The following is a 19,892-nucleotide window of genomic DNA, read 5'->3' on the forward strand; positions in this document are numbered from 1 at the left end:
TGTACACATATTCCGTTTAAGTAACTACCCCAGATACGTAAACGCAGTTATAACATGCTGAAAGCCGAAGAACCCCCATGGTTTGCAAATGGCCCCCTTGTGACTTCAGTGGAATGGACTAAGCAGAGGACGCCAGTAGCCGAACTGGCTTCGGCGCATCTCACCTGGTTTGAATTTGCAGCAGCTCTGGCTGTGCGGCTCTCATAGTGTAACATTAACTCTCCTTCCTGTTCCATATGAAAATTTAAGCGTGATCCCAGGGGAGCAGTAAAAGGCTGCGTGCTGGCCAAGCCGTGCTCCTGGTCACACATACTCGTGGTAGATCATTTAGTCTAAACCACATTCGGCCGGCACCATCGGGAGGCTCACTAGGCTCTCTCGGCCTTGCCCCCCTGAACAAAGTCAGAGGCCGATCGAAAACGATGGGGATGCTTAATAATCTTGCCACTGTTTGGGCCCACTGAAGGGCTTTTTTCCTTCCTTCCTCTTCCAGAAGAAGCACAGGGTCATTTAAACTGCACCCAATCCAGACAGCAGAAAGCCCATGGGTGTACAGTTGCAGCAGTTGCCGCGAACTCTGTATCTGTCCGATTTCACCACAGACGTGTGCCTTACATCATTTTGGCCGCTCGACGCCAGTCAAGCTGAACTTTGAGACTCATACTGTTTCATTTTCCAGGTTCGAGGCAGATGGCGAGGGAGTGGATCCAGCTTTAATACCCGTTGCTTTTGCAGTTTCTGCAGAGGAGATCTTAGAGGGCTTTTTTATGCAGCACGGCTGTTTTATCGAGTTGTGTGAAACTCTACAGCAGCACCAGCCTCCCCCTCTTCCTCAAAACCTCACCATGGCTCAAGGAATTCATGGGCTCAGACCGTCAATGAGCCTCAGATGGGCCTCATCCTACAGGCCTAATGCACTCTCCAAGCACAGGACTGAAGCCTTTTGGGAGAAATTCTACTACAGTCTTGATATGGGTGCTTTCATGTGGGTCCTTTTCATATTATGAGCATTTGTTTCTGAAGGTTAAACTTTTACAATCTGGTCTCACCAATAAGACAATCCGATGTCGTCTTCCAGGTAGTGTATATATTTTTATGTGCTCCTGGTCACACATCAGGAGGCTCACTAGGCTCTCTCAGCTTTGCCCCCTGAACAAAGTCAGAGGCCTGGAAGTCGTCTTCTATATTTTTTTAAACCAACAGTCCAGAGCAGTCCACCTTCTCTTTAATTAAAGCAGCATTATGTGACAATTGGTATTATTTGCTCCAGGGCTCCCCCTACAGTCATGGAGGGTAATTCAGTTTTGCGCCACTGTTCTAAATATAAACTGCACTTTGAGCACCCCGTCATTGATCTGTTGACACGCTGATGGAGTGACAGTAAAGAAGCATGTGGACTGAGGCAGCAGAGTAATATCACAGGATTTTACACTAATATGACGCAGTGTTACACAGTTCTGGAGAAAGGTCTCATGCAGCTCCATAATGTATTACAAGTGTTCTGGCCTGGAGTGGCACTGACAGACGCCATTCTCCCCATTACAGTCAGTGTAGCATGATTGAATGATTGTTTGAACTCAGTTTGCCAACCAGACCCCAATCAACAACCTACTGCAGAATGATCACTCATGTTACACACCTCCTAATCTGGCTAATGAACAGTCATTATTTTAGCTTATTCACATTTGATAAAGAAAAATTATTAAACATTAAAACATTCTAAATCCCAACAGAAAGTCCAACTATGGGCTGATTGTGTTGTAAAAACCTTAGCATGAAATCACTGTCAGGAACAAAATTGTTTACAAATTTAATCTGGTAGTTGTGTAAAAAATTCAAGATGAATAGACCAATAGAAATGCTCCAAAATGACTTAAAGTTTAGTAGGTATATTGCATCGCCTGTAAAGTTCACCATATTGGAAATTGACAGTGACGATATGCAGGTGTATGGCATACTACCACGTCTGAGGAGACCAAGTTACCATATCATTGCTGTCCAATGTAAAACCTTGTATCTCCAAAACAGCAACTTTACAGGAGAAAGGAAAAAAGCTTCAGAACTTTTCAAGGGAAGTCAACGTAAAAAGATCTTATTCCAGTTAATTGTAGAGCATTTTTATTGGTCCATTCATTCAGAATTATTTACAAAGTGTACAGAGCAGCTACAGGGTTTAAAGGATGGAGAAAAGTAAAAACTGACAAAAATGGAGACATATTTTTCATTGGACAGCAGTGATATTTACCATGAGGCCTGTCATTAACAGAACTGAAAGAGAGTGCTAAAGACACAGTTTACAAAGGGATACTTATTAAAAGTTCTTCCGATTCCTACATGCATGTTCATACCCAGTTAATCAGGATGTCTGACCCTCCTTTTAGAGTGCGAGGGCAAGCTGTGTTCTCCTTTGTTTTTGGTCTTGTTTTACATTTTAGAAGCATTGATTTTACCATGGTACAGACTTCACAAAATGATACAACCTCAACAGAGATGCAGTCATTAAAAAAGTGTCATTTATTAACAGCATTATTAACCTTTATTGGTGCGACTGACTTAGATTCTCACTTAGAGAGGACTCTCCTGTACAACATGTCTTAAGAAAGGCTGTTCACAGGCCCTCCTGTTTGAAACACTTCACATTAGTCATTTCTTACCCAAAGACGTGTCCTTGATGCTAAGCAAGATCCAGAGTCGCAGTTCATCCCAAAGAGACGGAGAGCCAGGTTAAGGCAGCAGGAGATGATCACTGGCGAGAGACAGTCACTGAGACAGAGGAACAAAGCTCTAGCTTCGGCCTCACCTCTTGGCCTTCTTCTCCTTCAGCAGCTTCTTGCTTTCCTCTCGTCTGCGCTTGTTGACGGGGTTGCGTGGGTCATAGATCTCAAACGTGTCTTCGTCCTGCATGTTGGCATCCTTCACCTTTCTGGTTTGCTCATCAAACTGCAGTACATGGGCCATCCTAAATCAAAACGAGGAAACAGAGCCCAGTTCAAAAGAACAGCAACATGCTGCACCCAGCCCGCTAAATCACCAGGCTTTGAGTTATCAGTACAAGGATTTTCGTCTGGAATGGTTTAGAGCAGAACTTCATGTAAAAAATCTCCATAAATACCAGCTGGTTCATTTATGCAGAGTACAGGTAAACACGAGTGTTTAGTCCATTCAAATTTGCTTAGATTTTCATGCAGGACTAATGTACATTCATTATCCCTCTATTTGCCATTCCTCAAACAGTGGACTAAGTTGGGGCATTCCTATTAATAAAGGTTCCTTAACCTAGATGTACACTGTACAGAAACCTGCCCATTCAATGGTTCTTCCAAAATCATAGGTATCATCCTAGGTCTGTCCTGCTTTTTGACTGTCCAGGGAAGGCCTTCTACTAGAATTTGGAGCATTGCTGGGAGAATTTGATTGTATTCAGCAACAAAAGTGCTAGTGAGATCATAATGTTGGATGATCACCACCCCATCATCCACAACTCATCTTTAAAGTATTGTCTGGAGCACCATCATTCCAGAGAACACCGTTCTACTGCTTCACAACTCAATGCTGGGGGCTTTATACCCCTCTAGCCGAGGTCTGACATTAGACATGGGGCCAACAGGTTCATATTTATCTGCTCCAGAGAGTCCTAATCTATTGGCAGTACCTCTCTACAGACTCTAGACAAGCTGTGTGTGCATTTGCACTAAACTGTTCATAAATTCTACACCATTAAAGCTTAGTAGTGTTTAAAGATGAAATATCAGAAATGTCGATATCGGCTGATGCTCAAAATAGCACTGCGACATCCCTACTTAAAGGCCGTTTCTGAAACTAAAAGAGGTTCTTCAAAAGCATCTCTTCAAAGAAATGAAGTAAACGCACATCAGAAATGTACTCAACATGACTCAGCCAGTAAAAAAGCAACAAGTCACTATTCAAGTCATCTCCAACCTCAAATCCCGGAATATTGGATTTCTAAATTATACAGGTATGTTTTTGAGCATACAGCCTATACTGCCCATGCAGCCGCAGTCCAGGAAAGCACTGCTTTGGTTGGCTAAAAGGAGTTTTTGCTGTTTCCTTCTGCAGGACGGAGGCAGTAGGGTGACCCCGACTGGAGCCTCAGTCAGACAACAGATGCTCATCTGTCTTTCATTTCCCAGATAACCCTCTCTTATTCACAGGTCTGGCATTCCACGGCCAGGAGGACAATACAGAGCCACTGGAAAAAAAAAATGCAGAGATTTACATTCTTCCAACCAAGCACCACAAAGAGGCCACTGGTGCTTCATACGGACTCGTGTTGAGAAAAACACATGAAAAATGCTTCCTATAGATAATTTACCCATAATGCAAAAGCCAAAACAAGACACAGTCCAGGCATGGTCTCACACACAAACAAAAAAAAAAACAAATACCAGGCAAAGCAGACAAGTGAAGGTAAGTGCAGTGGAGTCGAGCCAGTGTGTCAGTGGCTCTCTGCAGACACATCTGTCAAATATTCCTACCATTCTGAAAATGAAGGTCCTCTCTGAAGCTGCGTCTCAAAGCCAAGGATGCCGCCATGGAAAGGCTTCATTTCTCTGCTCTTAAGTCACTGAATGCTGTCTTGTCTGTGGGATGCTTTGAATGTGACTGAATGTGTCACAGTTTGTTTCTCAGAAATCAAAGGACACCAGACTTTGAGACCTTCGGTCACCCACAGCTGTGTGTGTGCAACATATGACATTTTGGAAAAGGCCCAGAAACCGCGACAACTGTCCGGATAACGCAGCACCAGAGTTTGTGATTAAAAAAAACATTACATTCATGTCAAGTTTTAAAAATGAACACCCGTATTTTGGTCTTTCACACAAGTCCGAAACTGACAGACTGTGATGCTGCGGACATTTTCAGTGAGAGCCTGCTCTATTTTCGGAGTTTTACAAATGGGTTGAAACCATGCTGACCAATCAGAGGTCCATGGTCATGGTTGCAGACCAAACAAATGAGCATCAAGACGTCGGCAGTGGAGCCCATCTTGTTCCTAGCAGAACCTTAAAAGCATATATGATGATCAGCAACACGCTGACTATATAAATATGGAGGTTAAAGGAAATATATGGTGGAGCAGAGAGAATGATGGTGAGCAGTTTACAGACACTTTAAGTAGCTGTTTTGTAAAATTTGTTTATGCCCACAAAGAACCACAAACTGTAGCTTCCCTCGCTAATGAGCACTTGTGTGGAGGAGGGAAATTAAAGAGGGCAGAGGCGGACAGGGAGCAGAGAAAGAATAGAAATTTAAGACCTATGGAGTTTTGGGGCCCCGAGTGGTCCAGCGGACTAAGGCGCTGTCACTATGATCAGATGATCGCTGGTTCGAATCCCGGTCATGCTGCTAGCCATCGGCAGCTGAGGCCCCGAGAGAGCACACAGAGAGAGTCTTGCTCTCTCTCCACATCGCTTCGCTGTGGTGCTGGCCGTCACTGGCGTCTGTGGGTTGGTGTGTTGGAGCCGGGTATGCGGTGCGGGCATGATGTTGCATCGGCGTCAGTTAGAAAAATGGCATCGGTGCGAGACAACACCTATGGAGTTTCTACCAGTTTACAAAGTGCTTATGTTAAATAGTGCACCCATTTTTTCGTACTTGGTGTGAACAGACCAGATGGGGGGGGGATCGGAGCATTGCTGATGTTAATTAGTGGTTGTATGTTATGAAAGACCGAGCAACTGCACATTAGGGTTTGCTGAAAAGCATCATTATTGTATGTCTGATTAGCTACAGACACTTTCTACTATATAATTTGGCCAAGGGTGCTCAAAGTTTCACATTCAACTGCAGCTGCCATTATAATCCCCCTCCAGTGAAACTGCAGTATCTTGCTACTTGCTACAGCCATTCTGATGATGAGCTCCTTTAAAGAATGCAAGTCTACACCAGGTAACACAGAAAAGATGTCTGCAGGTCTGCAGGCACCAGATGTGACGTTATGTTTCAGTCAAAGTAGCTCCAACCATGCAATTCATAACACTTTTGAGCATTCATATACTATGGTGCTGCTTTGGTCTTGGTGGTTGCACAGAAGTGTGTCAGAGGTAACCGAAGCAGCTGCTGGAGGATTTTTAAATTGGGTCCGGTTGTCTGACTTAAGAAAAACACGTGAAGGGGGCTGAGAACCGAAGCAGGTTTAGGAGCCTGTCTCTCATTGGTGAGTAATCCAACATATAGTTCTTTTTGAGCAATCACAGAACCCTCTGGAATCAGCCAAAAAAAAAAAAAAACATACATTAGTGTGTCTGCAAATATGTGCAAGCCTTTTGCACACAGTGAGGGTGTCTGAGGGCTGTTGGTCATTTGGAGCGCATGCATGCTTTGCCTATGTACTTATTATAGCTGTCACTTTTAGATTAGTAATTACGTAATGCACTGGAATTAAGCAATCAGAGAGTTTATAGGACCAAAAAGTTTTTTTTTTTACTTAATGGAACCAAAAGTGGTTCTTTCATACATCTATAAGAGTGTATCGAACCTTTTCTCATAGAACCATTTGTATTGTTCGTTCAGATTCAAAAGGACTAACTATGGGATGAAGAGAAACTAGGAAGCCTTCACTTACACAACTCTATTACAAACATGGTTCTTTATGGGAACAAAAGCGGTTCTTCTACAACATTGCTCAAAAACAATTTGCAGCACCTTTATTATACAGAACCATTTAAGTTTCAATAAAGAACCAACTATACGAGTCTATGAAAAAACTATCTAGAACAATCTATATACGTTCTTGCAGCAAAGAAAAGAACCATTTAACCAACCGAAGAAGCATTTCATGGTTCTACATAGTACTAAAGAACCCCTGAACCCCTTTTTAATAGTCTTTACCAATTTAAAGGTTCTTAACATGGCATCACTCAAAGAAGCATCTGCAAATCTTTTAGCATAACCATTTCCAAAGCTCTCCTGGAGGTAGGCCAGTATCCCCAGTTTCCATCCAACACCTAGTCTATCTAATCAGTCCTCCATTAAAGTAAATCAGGTGAGCTGCTGGTGGAACTGAACAACTCCGTACAGTGGCTGCAGTTACAGCTAGGATGCTCAAGGCTTACAATCAACACATGTACGGATTGCTTAGTGTTCAGTGATATTGACCATCATCATCACCATCATAACAATAACAATAAACAACATATTGAGCAGTCCTACACTCTTAGAAAAGAGGTTCTTCTTCAGTTATACATAGAACTCTGACAACTCCGAAAGACATCTGGATGCTTGAATGGCCCTTTTGCTAGTTGAAAAGTTCTGTGATAGAAAATCTCTTATAGATGGTTCTTTGTTGACACTTTAAAAATGGCTCCATTAATCTTATTGATATATAGAAGAACCACATTTGGTTTCATAAAGAACCATGTTTGTAACAGAGATAAACAATCCTACTTTATGGAACCAAAAGCTCAAAGAACCCTTTGAAGCATTACTTTTATGAGTGTACAGAACCATACATCTTCCTCTCTATTAAGCTTCAATAAAAAAAAAGTTTTAATAGTTCTTTAAAAAAAGAAACTAGTTCTTTTAAAAATAAAAATATATATTTTTTATATTTTTATATTTTATATATATATATTTTTTTTTATTGAGCAATACCATAGAATAATGAGGGACTAGGTAAACTAGGCTCTGGATGTATCAACTCTTGGTTCTATGGTTCTATGTCTGTAATAAAGATGAAGACCCTTTACATTCAGTTACAAAGATGGTTCTTCTATGCAATCGCTCAAAGAACCCTTTATTATACAGCACCGTTATTATTAACAGTGAATAGTGTTCCACTATTGTCAAAAAAACCCTTTCAGAAATAAACAGAAGTATTTTTGCTTAGAGTGCTTGCTTATCTAATCAGTGCTTCAGTAAAGTCAATCAGGTGAGCTGCCGGTGGAACTGAGCAGATCATACAGTGGCTGGAGTTCAGTTATTCTGCGTTTTACAGGCAAACACATCTACTGCTGAGATAAACTGAGATCAGTAATTTTTACGACTGCCTGGGACTTTTGCACAGGACTGCATATAAAAACACCATGTGGTAAAAAATGCATATAAAAGGCTGTGCCCATCAGGCCTCGTTTCTCACTGTAAGTGAGAGTGGCAGGACAGTCTAAACTGCTGATTCACTAAGATCATCAATTTTAATATATATATATATATATATATATATATATATATATATATATATATATATATATATATGCATGTGCAATGCTTTCGCATCCATTTGAAACGTATAGGATCTGTGTCAGCTCATCTAGAATGTCATGGCTATTATCTGGAAGGCCCAGAAGGACTCCTGTGGCGCGAGGCGGACGGCTCTGATAATTTGTCTAGCAGTCTCAGTGATGACAGCCCGCCAGCCTCCTCGCCTGGAGTTATGGCCTGTGCAGGAATCCCATTCTTCGTATGTTTTTTTTTTTTTTTTTTAAAGGAGGGGGGTGCTTATCGGAGAGGCATGATGCACAGACCTTCGGAAGCCTTTTTCCTGGATTTATTTGCCTTGTGCTTTCGCAAAAAGAAAAAGAAAGACGAGAGAGGCAGGAGGGGGCCTCGACTCCTGGGTGAAAGGGAGGGGGGGTGTGGGGTGGGGGGCGGTTTGTAGATACAGACACAGATGGAATAGTTTACACTTCTGGCCCAGACTTGACTTCCAGTGTCTGACCTGTTGTAACCCATGTTCCGTTCATGGGGTGCACCAGGCGTTCAGAGAGTGGTACAGACTTCCCTCTTGCTGTTTTTTCTCCCCTGCTCTGCTCCAGGGGGGCCCCCGTCTCCACTATCCCCCCGAGCCCTCAAAACTGTCTCCCTGGTGAGGGGGTCCACCACCACCACCACCCCTGAGACTGGGGGCCTTGAGACTGCGCCGCCGGTCTACCTCCAGGATGAAGTAAGTGATAGAAAGCACAGGTTTTGTTATTCTAAAAAGTGCACTCAGACACTGAGGGGTTTTTTTCTCTCTCTCGCTCTCTTCCAGACTCTCTCTCTCTTGCACACACACATGGTGCTGGTTTGAGAGCCAGAGTGGGTATATTTTAGGCCGAGGTTTGAGGTTCTTTGATGCCAAGGAGAATGTGAGGCAAACGCTCATAGTGTCAAGGTTCATTTCCCTGCTGTGGTTTGCACTGTAGACGCTGGGGAAGGATGGCGATGGACGACTAAATCCGGCTCTATTATTTGATCCCTGAATGCCTTAATTATCAACACACACAAATCCCGTCTGGAAGGATGGAGACCAGTTGGGGAGCTCTCAGCTTACAATAAAATATACAAATAAAGATATTCAGTGATCTTGATCATTATCAACATAATGCCAATTCTCAATATACAAAATATTGTACAGTCCTAAACTCTTAAATAGGGGTTCAGGGTGTTTTTAGTTCTACATAAACCCAAACCAACCATCGGGACACTTACAGTCCATTGACTGGTTAAATGGTTCTCCTCTACGATAGAAAAACTCTTTTAGATGGTTCTTTATAGAAACCTTAAAACATCCTACTGTTGTTCCAAGTAAAAAAAAAAAAAACATTTTTAATAATAAACTAAAAGGACAAAATTATTGGGACACCTTATCAATAGTCTCTTCTGAAACCCTTAGTTTCCATTAGGTTCTGGAGCATTGCTTGCTCTGATTGCATTTAGCAACAAGAGTGTTTGTGAGGTCAGGATGTTGGATGATCACCACACCACCTCATCCCAAACTCCCCAGCTCATCCCAACAAAAGTATTGAATGGAGCACCACCCATCCTTCCAGAGAACACAGTTCCACTGCTCCACAGCTCAATGCTGGGGGATTTATAGCCCACACCTGGTGCCATCAGGTTCATGGTTATCGGCTCCAGAGTCCTATTCTACAGAATAGTCTCCTATCTACAGTGCGTGTGCATTTGCACATCTGTGTCAGCAATGAGAGCTACTTAAAGTAGCTGAATGCATTTATTAGAAGAGGTATCAACTAACATGGACATATAGTGTATTTAACCTCTTTACTTCACATTTCTGACAATTTGGCCAAAAGTGAATGCAATGAGCGCAGAGGCTGGAATTCTGATTTGTAGCTGAAATGTGAAAGTTGATTGTATAAGTACTGTATATTATTCATCTCGTGTTAAGAGTATAATATTTCACTCTCCCCATCACAGGTCATTGGAGCATCACAACGATTTTGAAGCTGTTATTTTAAGGTAGATATTGCATAGTGTTGCTTTAAGAGGACTTTTACAGGAACAATCAAGCATTTACACTCTGGGTTGATTCATTGTGGCAATTCATTCAGTGTTTAACGGCAATTCAAGGTGTTGCCACTACTGAGATAAAACAGTCTTGAAAGAGTTCAAATGAGACTTATCCGAGTAAATTAAAATGTTAGCTTCCATTAAAAACATATAAACACATTAAAAACAAGGAAAACAAGGAAAACATAAAGTGGCCTCTGTTTGTTTCTCTTTAAGGAGAAATGACAAAAGCAGACTTCTTCCAAACAGCCCAGAAGCCATTGCACTACGCACATAAATGGACTTCAATCCAAACTCTAAGCCGCAAAGCTACTTCAAATACTTCCACTGGTTTAGAAGATAGCCAGGACGTTCAATGGACTGTATCTATGGATTGGCCATATAGTTAGGCAGGACTCAGAAAAGCAAGCCAGTCCAACCACGAAAGCTATATGTTTTAACTGCGACTGACAACGCAGGAATGATTTGCCAGCCTGCTTCCCGTAATCTTCTGGAAATACCAGGAGGGTTCTGAGAGAGGCACTGGGCTCAGCGCGGCTTTGGAAATAAACCGGCGACTCTCGGAAACGGCTGTTTGTGAGACAGCTGAGGAGTTAATCAAATTAAAAAAATGCCTTTGATACTGTAGACACACTGTGTGTGTGTGTGTGCGCGCAAACCTTTCTATAACCTGCTGCCTTCTAAAAGCTCTGCATACAGAGACATGAAGCTGCATAGGGTGCTCAATGCTGAAAACAGGTGGTGAAAAAACAAAAAAACACAAGTTTGAATGAAAGACAAGCAAACCTGGATGAACCGGTGTACTCAGACAGCCTGAAAACAACTGAAGTCAAAAAGCACTCCTTAGACCATTCACTTGACTTTGCGCTCTCAGATAGGCTTAATCCTCTAAACCGTGTGATTTGAGCCTCATTCAGCTAGAATACGGCCTGTGCTGGGGTGTTTAGCCTGCTAGCTAACTTATCTAAGTGCTTGGAAGAGAACAGTTTTCTGTTCTTTATACGTAAAACTGTCCATAGTCCTAATTTAAGATAGCAAAGGCCTGAGATGATGACTGGAGTAACTGTCTCTGCTGGGAAGAAGGCATTCTACTAGTTTCTGAAGCACTACTGTGAGAATTTGATTGTGTTAGTGAGGTCAGGATGTTGGATGATCACCAACCTACCTTATCCTTTCCAACTCCCCAACTCATCCCAAAAGTACTGGATGGAGCACCAACCATCATTTCAGCTCAATGCTGGGGGGCTTTATACCCCACTAGCCCACGCCTGGCATTAGGCAGCATGGTGCCAATAGGTTCATGTTTATCTGCTCCAGAAAGTCCTATTCTATTGGCAGTACTTCTCTACAGATACTAGACAAGCTGTGTGTGTGTGTGTGCTTGCATCTGTGTCAGCAATGGGTGTAACTTTAAGTAGCTGAATGCATTCATTAGAAGGGGTGTCCACAAACATTTGGACGCAGTGCATCAGCTTCAGTCTACTGTGCAGGAGCAGTTCAGTACATGTTGTTTAGCTTTGTTTCTACTTCAGCATTTAGCTACTTTTCCCTTCCCACCTCCTTTCGCTGAAACTCTATCCCCTCGCATCAGAGCGGCTCTAGAACAGCAAAACATATGCAGTATTTAGTCTTAATATTTAACCAAGTGTGAAATGAGACCCAGCAGACTCAATATTTGCTCAGCGTGTGTATGAGTGTGTGTGTATGAGAGAGAGTGTGTGTGTGTGGATGTGATTTACTGTCCTCTTGCTGCTCTGACACAGTAATTATTTCATTTTTGTCTTTGTCGTCCTGTGTAGTAGCAGGCGGAGGGACGGGAAGGTATGCAGGAGAGAGTAGAGAGAGACGGCTGCTCTCTGCCGCTCAACATACACATACACACACACACACACACACAGTCAGACAGGACGCGCAGCAGCCACAGGAGTAGGTGATACTATGAAAACAAACAGTGTGGAAGTTCATTAGCACTGCGCCAGTCAAACCAGCACGTGTCTGTTAAAGAGAGGGGGGGGGGTTGAGAGAGGGGGAGAGAGAGCGAAAAAAAAAATGGAAGGGGTGGTTGAACGCATGCACAGAGAGACTGACAGACATGAAATGTGTGTGTGTGTGTGTGTGTGTGTGTGTGTGTGTGTGCGTGAGTGTGAGAGAGAGAGAGAGAGAGAGAGAGAGAGAGAGAGAGAGAGAGAGAGAGAGAAAGGGAGACCAGAAAATAAGAGAAAGACAGAGGAAGAGAAATATAGGGAGTGCGAGAGAGAGAGAGAGAGAGAGAGAGAGAAAAAGACATGAATGAGAGAGATGAACAAGACGGGCAGAGAGACAGAGGCTGAGTGAGAGAGGCTGAGTGAGAGAGATATTGGGAGAGAGAAACACAATTAGTGAGCGAGACTCACAGATATAGGGAGTGAGAGAGACAGAGAGGCATAAGGAGTGAGAGAGAGACAGATATAGGGAGTGAGAGAGACAGAGAGGCATAAGGAGTGAGAGAGAGACCGATATAGGGAGTGAGAGAGACAGAGAGGCATAAGGAGTGAGAGAGAGACCGATATAGGGAGTGAGAGAGACAAAGAGGCATAAGGAGTGAGAGAGAGACAGAGAGGCATAAGGAGTGTGAGAGAGACAGAGAGGCATAAGGAGTGAGAGAGAGACAGATATAGGGAGTGAGAGAGACAGAGAGGCATAAGGAGTGAGAGAGAGACCGATATAGGGAGTGAGAGAGACAGAGAGGCATAAGGAGTGAGAGAGAGACCGATATAGGGAGTGAGAGAGACAAAGAGGCATAAGGAGTGAGAGAGAGAGACAGAGAGGCATAAGGAGTGAGAGAGAGCGACAGAGAGGCATAAGGAGTGAGAGAGAGACAGATATAGGGAGTGAGAGAGACAGAGAGGCATAAGGAGTGAGAGACAGAGAGAGAGACAGAGAGGCATAAGGAGTGAGAGAGAGACAGATATAGGGAGTGAGAGAGACAGAGAGGCATAAGGAGTGAGAGACAGAGAGAGAGACAGAGAGGCATAAGGAGTGAGAGAGACAGAGAGGCATAAGGAGTGAGAGAGAGACAGATATAGGGAGTGAGAGAGACAGAGAGGCATAAGGAGTGAGAGAGACAGAGAGGCATAAGGAGAGAGAAAGTTAGCAACATTCCTACAGAAGCAGGGACAGCAAGCAACTGAAAGCGAGAGAGACTACGGGACAAAAATGAGTGAGAGAGAGGGAGAGGGAGAGGGAGAGGGAGAGAGAGAGAGCGAGGGCCCTACAGAAAGAGAGCCTGAAAGAGAGAAGGAGAGACACTAAGAGAGAAAGACAATAAATGAGTGAGAGCGAGCGAGCGAGAGTAGGCAGCATCAGGTTCACACAGACACACACGCACACATACTACTGCAGACACTCGGACCGGGCCACTCTGGGTGTGACGCGCTCCATCTGGACCCTCGGTCTGCTGCCCGCCTATTTACTCAGTTAAGTCAGCTGAGAGAACGACTTCTCCACAAGTGCACAGCAAAAACAAACAGCACATACTGTTTAAATGGTGTCAGTGCTGCCTGGAGCCAAACCAGCTACTTGGCGAGAGAAAGAGAGAGAAAGAGAGAGAAAGAGAGAGAGAGAGGGAGAGAGAGGGAGAGAGAGGGAGAGAGAGGGAGAGAGAGGGAGAGAGAGGGAGAGAGAGCGAGAGAGAGAATGAGTGAGAGAGACAGAAACGGAGAGAGAGGGGGGGTAGGAATAGGCAAGCTTAAGACATGCAGCTGGGCCCGGTGTGGATCGAGTTGAAATGAGAGCATTTCACCATGCTAGTCCAAATAAATAGATATTACAACCTCGCGTGGAACAGTAGCCGTGTAGCAGCAGAAATCCATGAGGCATGAATTATTGAATATACATTTTTATCACAGACAATTGCAAATTCATGAATCCGTTACATTTCAATAGTGTGAAATGTACTGTAGGGCCACTGTATGGCCTCTGTGTTTTGGAAATTGAACCGTTAGTGGTCACAGTTTGTCAGTGATGACTCAAAGACATTAGAAAATATCACTATATCAAAGTATTATATTCCAATATTATGTTTTGTAATAATTTACTGATTCTTAAAAACTCAGTATACATGTTTTATTAATAGTTTATATGCAAAGATAGGTGGCAAAGATCGAGACAGTGGCTCATTTAGTGCTGTGCTTAAACCCAGGCCGCTAGATAGCAGTGTAGTACTCTGGCTTCAGATCCCACGGCTCTGACTGGATACAAAGTTCTTTAACTCTTATAGATTTTTTGCCCATGATGATATTCTTTATACTGACAGTTTTTTTTATTTGGTTTAAAAATCATGATTAACTGTCTTACTTACAGCATCACAATATACTGAACTGTAACCCCTGTATTGTGATACGCATCATCGCCACATTCCTGCCTATACATAGCCCTAGTTGATGCATAATCATAAAATACATATTCAATTACTAAATAATTAAATGAATAATTACATACATAAATAACAATTATACAATTACATACTACATACTGTGCTTTTACCGGTGTGGCCTGGATTTGATTCCCATTTTTATCAAAAACTTTTTTTCAAATTTCATTTTTCCCTTTTTCTCCCAATTTGTCACGGCAAATTAACCCACCCATTTGTAGCTCCCCCTAGCACTAGCCATGCTCCTGACACTAGGAGAGACTTAACATGTCTCCTCCAATACATTTGAAGCCAGCCACCTCTTTCCGAACTGCCACCAACACTCTGAGGAAAGTGTTGGGTCCCCAGCCTCACCGCAACAACGAACAGGTGCCTGTGCCAGCCAACACCACTTAGGAGTGATCAGAGGAGAGAGTGACATTTACCCACCAGAAGAGAGCATGGCCAATTGTGCTTTTTTCGGACTCTGGCCGCTGATAGCAAAATGGCATGGGTAGGGATTCAAACTTGCGACTCCCAGCGGCGAATAGCGGCAGTGCATTAGACTGCTGAGCCACTTGAGCCCTGGGGATAGTGCTCAGTAGTTGGAGCACTGGGATCACTTATTGGTCGCAGGTAAGCTGCAACTGCTGGGCATTTGAGCAAGGACTTTAATCGTTTCTCTTGCTTCAGGGGCACCGAATTTCATTGTACTGTACAAGTGTAGAAGTATGATGACAACAATAAAGCAGGTTACTTTAATAAAAGTTTGAACTCTACTCTTAAGGGTTAACTCTGGATGACTGTGGATGAGCTTTGTAGTCGGGCTGCACATTTGGACTGTGTGAGCACTGTGTTAACAGGCCTCTCCTGGAAACTAAGCTTCAGTCTTAACAACACAATCCCTGGACGAAATAAGCAAACAAATGAAAGTCAAATAGAAGTTGCTCACCATCCTTTATCATCATCTTCTCCCAGTTCCTCCATGTCTTCAGGGGTCTCGGGGGCCTCAGAGATGGCCGACGACAGCTTGGATTTAAAGCGGTCCAGAAGAGCGAGTGTCTTCAAAACAGAAGAGATGGAGATCACATGGTTGGTCACACAGTTTAGGCATCAGCGCTTTAACAGGCACAGGATTTCTGGTCCACGTTTATAGAAAACAGTGGACCAGAACAGTGTCAGAGATGCTGTTTCCACTGTAGTAAGAAGGTAACTGGGGACAATAGTGCTAGAACAGTCTGAGGCTAGTGCATCAGTCTACTATAAAATGAACAAATACGTTTTAAATGACTGACCTGTGCCTCACGATTGGAGCCTTTCTTCAGTTTCTGCTTCCTCATTTCTTCATACTTCTTCTTGCCCTCCATGTACTCGGCCACAGCCTCATTGGCTGGCTTTTTCTCACCTTTAACACAAAAGCAAAACATTAGACATTAAGAAACTTTGTACAACTTTGATGAGTAGAAAACCCTCCAGGAATGCTCAACAATATGTCCAACCATGAGGCAGATGAGCTACCAAAGCGTCAAGTCTTATTCCCATCAGCCAAGAAGAAAAAGCTGAGGCTGCAGTGGACAAAAGCTCATCAACACCGGACAGTTCAAGACCGGAGTTACAGAACCAGGTCTAATGAACCTTGATTAATGCTGACGTTTACAGATGGTGGGGTCTGAATTTGGTGCCAACAGCATGAATCCATGGACCATGAACCTGAACTCTTTACCAAACTGACCATAACAAAGAATTCCAATGCAAATACAGCAAAAACATTCCACAGCTTGATATACTGCCATCATAAGAACATTGCAATGAAATACATTAAAAGTCTGTTACAATATACTTTAATGAAGAAGACCGCTCCAGTGGGCTGCTTTAGTCCAAGAATAACCTCTTTGTCACTGCCAAAACGTTAGGCCCGGAGACCCTCATCAGTGCTAGAGACAAAATGTATGCGTCCAAGCCCAAATGACTTCCTGCAAATGTAAAGCTTAGCCTGGACACTTGCTCACTACATCTATCTGACAGGAGCACCAAAATTTCACGTCAGCTACACTGCTCCATACTGGGTGCTCCCTCTAGCCCATACCTGGCATAAGTCATGGTGCCAACAGGTTCATGCTGATCTGCTCCAGTCTTATTCTATTGGAAGAACTTTACAGTCAGCAATGGGTGTAACTTAGGGTAGCTGAAAACATTCATTAGAAGGGGTGTCCACAAACATTTGAATTTCTAAGGTTCATGCATCAGCAGATATGTACAAAAACATTGGACATCAGCATTAGCCACAATTCCCATAATCGATGTATTGGACGTGGATAAAGACTGGCCCACAATATTTATGATAGATTATGTAAAGGCTCTGATTCATCCCCACACTGACCAAACATCTGTAATTGGTCAGAAAGCCAACAGCACACAATGGAACATTTAGCGATTGGCTCATTTGCAGAATGTACACTTCCACAAAAGCCAGTGTTGCTGTAATGAGGAGCGATACAATGGCACAGGCCTACTGACTAAGTGAAATCAGCTAGAATGCAGGCTGTGGGTCTGCAGAAGAACTGGCTCAGGAGTGCCTTGAAAATGCTTGCTGACTTCCAAAATAATGTAAAGCTCTTCTTGAAAACACGAGGGAAAAAACCCCCAAAAAACCCTGTGCCGGATTCTTCGGTGTAGCCTTGAAGCTAAACACGAGCTCTTGGAAACGATACCTCTGGGCAGAAGGTCTTAAATGGAAAAGCAACTCGCACAGCTTTGGGGATTGGACGAAAAGAAGCAGACTGCTGATTGGCGCTGTTAAGGAATATCAGAAGCATCCTACGGCGGGACATATCAAAACCAGATCAGAGAGAGTGGAAAACAGACGGAACAAATGACCAAGTTACTGTCAGAACCACTGCAGACAAATAAAACCTGGCTCAGGCCGTGAGGGACGAAGCATGGCCTGACAGGATGCAGTATTTTAGGAGGCTACAAATGAGAAGCAGGCTGTTTTATCAGACCCAAAATGATGCAACCTCTGCACGGTCTCCTTTTTTATTTATTTATTTTTTAATATTTAACTCAAGGCCAGAGTGAACTAATTCTATTAAGTGCTGAGAAGTGGCAGCCATAACAAACTCAGCAAGTCCTTGAGCTCTGGTTCCATCTTGGGCCTCTCTCTAGAAGTCTCGGTATGTATCAAGGTGGTGATGCTTATATATCAAATCTTCTCAGATTCGCTCCCAGAAGCACTGACCTTAGCGTTTAAAAACAGGGCCCGAAATGTAAACACCGTGCATTCTACACATGCTTCGTTTTTGGAATTGGAAGAGTCGGGAATGGCGGGGCAGCTCTGTTGACACCGCTGTCTGGAAGCATTAATGCACTGGTGCAAAAACCTCCAAATGCAGACGGCCCTGGCACTGATGTCACAAACTGGCTGGACAGAGCGTGCCCAGTATTCTCTCTTCTGCCTGTTTTTTCCACTACGCTTCTCATCTAACCTGCACCAAATGGCCTCACCTGGACGCCCAGGTCACGGAGACTTTGACAGAACCAAGCCAAAGCCAAAAGCGTTCAAGGTGGAACAAAACAAACTACATCACGCACTGAAGCCTCCAGGCATGGCTGATTTATTTCGCTCTAGCTCTGCCACCCCCACCCCTTACTTCCCTCAAATGGAACATTTGTTTGTTCTTCGTATTTATGTCACGCTGAAAACCACACTGAGGAGATGCTGGAAATTTGTTTTTCAGCAATGCAGAGAGCGAGCGAGACAGACTCAGACATAAAGAGAGAGAGAGCGAAAGAGAGAGAGAGAGAGAACATTGAGAGAATGTGTTAGTCTGAAAGCCACTGGCTGGAGTTGGCTGTGTTTGAAAATGTTTAGTCTGAGGCCTGAGCTAATAGAAAAATAGACAGACAGCAGAAAAAGTAATGAGCTGAAGACTTCTAAAACACATCCATACGGACTGAAAACTGCACTGCCTTTTAAATCTATAGAAAGCCGTGCACCTAGCATGTTTATCGCGGCTTTGGGCCAGATTTTGAAAGACGACGTCTCGCGATGAGATCGCCGTCTGTTTGTGTGATCTATTTAAGGAGTGTTTAGAGAAAGTGCTAACTAAAGAGCATCAGCAATGGTAACGAAGAGCACTGCGGCAGCGCCTACACAGTAAAGCCGCCAGTACACTACAATCAAACGGTGGCTGAACTAAACAAACTATAGAACTGCTGCCGAACAAGCTGAACTGAGCTTACACAAGGAACATTGTTTTTAAAGAACCCTTCTTTTCCCCCAAAAAAGCCCCTGGGAACTTGTGTTTAAAACTCAAAGCAGAAATCTGATAATACAAGCCTCAAAATCGGCAGAACGTACTCATCAGGCCTCTCCGAGAACGGCCTGGGCGTGGTCTTAAAACACTAATAAACATGCATGACTGACAGCCCTCAATCACTGGCAAACAGAATTTGCTTACGTTGCCGTGGCAGCGACCGATATGCTGTGTTTTGTTAGCTTTTTACTTAGTTACGGAGTTACGGTTGTGATTTCACCGATCTTAAGGGTTTATTGAGGTTCCGATATCTGGAAACGAGTTACCAGCCCAAGTATAGATACAAGCTTGAGTCCCGGGTGTCCATCGCCTCTCCTGTGGCGGGGCAGGGTACGGGTGAGCAGTGGATCTCCCCGGCTATGGCGCAGCGTTGGGACCTTTCATCTGTCCCAGCACCCAGACACTAAATTTTAGCGTTTTATCAAATTCATTCCTATAGAAAGTCGTGTTTTTTTTCATCACTGTGTTCATTAGAACATCTCCAAAGTTCTCCTCATGGAATCTAGCATTATGTAGAGTTCTGCTCAGATCAACACCTGGTTTGGTGGTAAATCAGTGCCTAATGATGGTAATTAAGGTGGTCAGGTGAGCCGCTGCTGCTGCTGATGGTGTTGAGCACATCCACGCTGTGCTGGCTGGACTGGGGGGCGTCCAGGAGAAACCTGGAACCAAGCTGTGTTCTTCAGACTAGCTCACAAGATCTCACCTACTTTCTACTGAATGAGAAATTCATAGGTTGGGTTCAGGTCAGGGCTCTGGCTGGGCCTCTCAAGGACATTCACAGAGTTGTCTCTAACCCTCTCCTATGTTGTCTTGGCTGTGTGCTTAGGGTCAGTGTCTTGTTTGCCCATTCTGAGGTCACGAGCGCTCTGGATCAGGTTTTCATTAAGAACATCTCTGTATTTTGCTCCATTCAGCTTTTTTTTTCCAACCCA

At 43.6% G+C, this 19,892-nt stretch overlaps 1 protein-coding gene across 1 annotated transcript in view; it reads right to left on the minus strand.

Moving 5' to 3' along the window:
* Positions 1–2,496: 2,496 nt before the first annotated feature.
* Positions 2,497–19,892, minus strand: part of cwc27 (CWC27 spliceosome associated cyclophilin) — a 57,598-nt gene continuing 40,202 nt past the window's right edge. The window contains exons 12-14 of the mRNA XM_072658993.1: positions 15,937–16,046; positions 15,594–15,703; positions 2,497–2,959 (exon numbers count right to left, since the gene is read on the minus strand). Of these exons, the coding sequence (XP_072515094.1) occupies positions 2,797–2,959; positions 15,594–15,703; positions 15,937–16,046 (383 nt within the window). The 3' untranslated portion in view covers positions 2,497–2,796. The remainder of the gene's footprint in view (positions 2,960–15,593; positions 15,704–15,936; positions 16,047–19,892) is intronic.

Source organism: Salminus brasiliensis, chromosome 16, assembly GCF_030463535.1.
Source record: "Salminus brasiliensis chromosome 16, fSalBra1.hap2, whole genome shotgun sequence".
Lineage (NCBI taxonomy): Eukaryota > Metazoa > Chordata > Actinopteri > Characiformes > Bryconidae > Salminus > Salminus brasiliensis.